At 38.4% G+C, this 2,895-nt stretch overlaps 1 protein-coding gene across 1 annotated transcript in view; it reads left to right on the top strand.

Annotated features, from left to right (window-relative positions):
• tcerg1b (transcription elongation regulator 1b (CA150)) overlaps window positions 1–2,895 on the top strand; it is a gene marked incomplete in the record, with an annotated part of 15,147 nt that overhangs the window by 6,755 nt on the left and 5,497 nt on the right. The window contains 6 exon segments of the mRNA XM_014017675.1: window positions 158–217; window positions 1,256–1,456; window positions 1,917–2,023; window positions 2,181–2,269; window positions 2,358–2,518; window positions 2,595–2,676. Coding sequence (XP_013873129.1) covers window positions 158–217; window positions 1,256–1,456; window positions 1,917–2,023; window positions 2,181–2,269; window positions 2,358–2,518; window positions 2,595–2,676 — 700 coding nt within the window.

Raw genomic sequence — 2,895 nt, 5'->3', positions numbered from 1 at the left:
TATATATATATAAATAAATACATTGCAGATTCATGAAAATGGTGGAACTGCTGTCCCAAATGCAGAGGCAGACCCCACACTCTCACACACCATGGTAGCTGATGTTTCGTGTCCTGCTGTGTCCAACCACATGCTTGCTTGTCCGTTGTTCTTGCAGGTGTAGCAATGGTGCAGATAGTAGGTGCGCCCTGTGTAAAGGCAGGCCCCAGCGCCAACGGTAAACACCCAGCCGCTCGCCTCTCAGACCTACACTAGATGGCATGGTAGTGAATGGTGTCTACATGCATCGTATTGTATATATGGGGACGTTCAAACCGTGGCATGGTGCTAACTGCTGTGAACATGACTTATCCGGTGTACAGTGGTGACTTTCAGCCATTCCAGCAGATAGAAACAGAATATATCTGTGAACATACATGCTGACCTTATTCTTTTACCTCTGGGTGACACAAAGCAGCATACAGCATTTTATTGCCACAAGTATTTTTTTAGTGATTTATGGTTTAAAGCATACAGCTAACAACTTTCATGAGCTGTTGCTGAAATATTCATCATGAAGTAAAAAGAAAAGAAAAAAACACTTTAAATAGGTAATGTCCTCTCTGGTGTTAGGAGTACTTGTTTTTATTTGTTTAATTTAATGTGACGAATTCTTAAAATAAGGTTTGCTTTTGGTTGCTAGAAACAATTTTCTTTTAGTCAGGTGTTTAGTGACTTTAAATAAGTGAAGCATAAGTAGCGTTAGTTGTTGCCTCGTAGCACCTAAGGGCAACATGTGGTCCTGTTGTCGTCTTTTTGTGGCATGGTTGTTGGTGTGTGGTCACTACTTGTTTATATGTGTATATCTGTGTTCGCTTAGTTAAAGTTCTCTACTATTATGATGATTATATTAAAAAGAGGAATAAAAGTTATTCGATGCAGTTTATTACACAAACAAATTATCAGCAGTTAATTAAACCATAGATAGAGCTTTGGCTGATCTGCTGATGACATGGTAGCTTTTACCCCAAAAACTTGTTTCTTCATTAGGGTTTGTTTACATTATTCAAACTAACACATACAGAGCTTAATGTCAATAAACAAATAACAGAGAAATATTTAAATCAATTTATTCTCCTGTTATTTATTTGATTACCTTGATTTAGAATTTGATCAAATCAGATGTCACTCAGTTTGTATCAATTCATTTGAGTTGCTCATTAAAAACAATGATTTAACTAACCTTCCATCGTCTTGTTTCCTCTCTGATCTGCAGGGATGCTCCCTGGCATGGGCCCACCTCTAGTTTCCATGATGCACCCCCAGCTGACGCTTTCAGCAGCACCTGCTTCTATAGCTGGATCGTTGCAGCTCCCTGAGTGGTCGGAGTACAAAACAGTTGATGGGAAAACGTACTACTACAACAACCGGACGCTGGAGTCCACCTGGGAGAAACCACAGGCTCTAATAGAAAAGGGTAGGCTCTGCTTTACAGTAACATAAGAGAGAAATTAACTAAATCCCTAAGTTTTTATTAGGTTTGAGCATGAGCTTTTAATTTTAATTCAAATAGTAACTTTTAGGTGAAAGCAATAATCACATATGGCACAGCAAAATGATTTAAAAAATCATAAAGATTAAGAAATGTAACGTCTATGTTAGGGTTGGGCCTAATCGTATCATGTGCAAATAATCGTTGCATAAAGGTTGTTATCCTTTATAGTGGAAATCCTTATGTTTGTTGAATTTACTATTGTCATTAGCCAAAATGTGATGTTCTCATCTTTTTTCCATCATCTTCAGATTTGTGGAAAGATTTACCAGTTTTCTATTCTGCATAGTTCTTTTTCACTAGATTGTAAAAAAAGGCAAACACTGAATAATATCAGCTCTAGAAAATGCTCAACCAAACTCACATAAATTCCTTTTTTTGTTAGCAAAAGAAGCAGAAAAGGCTAAAGAGCGTCTGACCCAGGAGGAGGCCGAGGCGATGGAAATGGAAGCGGAGGAGCTCAAAGCAGAAAACACTAATAATGAGAAAGAGGTAGGTGAACAAAATAATTGTTTATAACTTTAAAAGAATGATTTGCTGTTAATACAATTAAACATTCCTCCAAAACCACGATTCGGCAGAACAAAGAAAAAACTACAATAATGTCAAATTAAACATTYAGCAGTGTCATTTATTTTATTCTGTCAAGGAGCCTAAAGTAGAGGAGATGACGGAGGAGGAAAAGGCAGCTCAGAAAGCCAGGCCTATCGCCACCAACCCAATCCCTGGCACACCTTGGTACGACTCCCCATAAACCCACACACTTTTAATCACTTCTCTCTGAGACACACAAAAAATCCTACTTTCTTCTTCCTTTTCTGATCAGGTGCGTCGTGTGGACAGGAGATGATCGCGTTTTCTTTTACAACCCAACGACTCGACTGTCCATGTGGGATCGACCCGACGAGCTGATCGGCCGGGCCGACGTCGACAAACACATCCAGGAGCCTCCACACAAGAAAGGCCCCGAGGATGGCAAGAAGACAGGTGTGGACAATACTGTTTGACATCAAACCACACATTAGTCATGACTTTCATGTGAAAATGGTTTTTGTGTGGTCAGGTGTCAATAAGGAGGAGCCAGAGCTCTCTGCTGCTGCTGAGGATGTTCAGGATGATGAGCCAACCAAATCTAAAAAGAGAAAGTAAGCCTTGCTTATTAATACTATTAGATTTTATTTATAAAACATTTCATTTGAGGAACTCAAACATAATATAAACATTAAAGACTTTCAGATTTTGGGTATTTTGCTGTCTTGGACCTAAAGTTTCATTCATCGCTCCTTAAAGGGATCCATGATTAGTTGTAACATTAGACTTTATTTGATAAATAAATATTTTAACTGTAAAATAAAGACTGTAAA

This window comes from Austrofundulus limnaeus, unplaced genomic scaffold (assembly GCF_001266775.1).
Source record: "Austrofundulus limnaeus strain Quisiro unplaced genomic scaffold, Austrofundulus_limnaeus-1.0 Scaffold174, whole genome shotgun sequence".
Lineage (NCBI taxonomy): Eukaryota > Metazoa > Chordata > Actinopteri > Cyprinodontiformes > Rivulidae > Austrofundulus > Austrofundulus limnaeus.
Note: the sequence above shows the minus strand (reverse complement) of the source record. Positions and strands in the feature narration are given on the sequence as shown.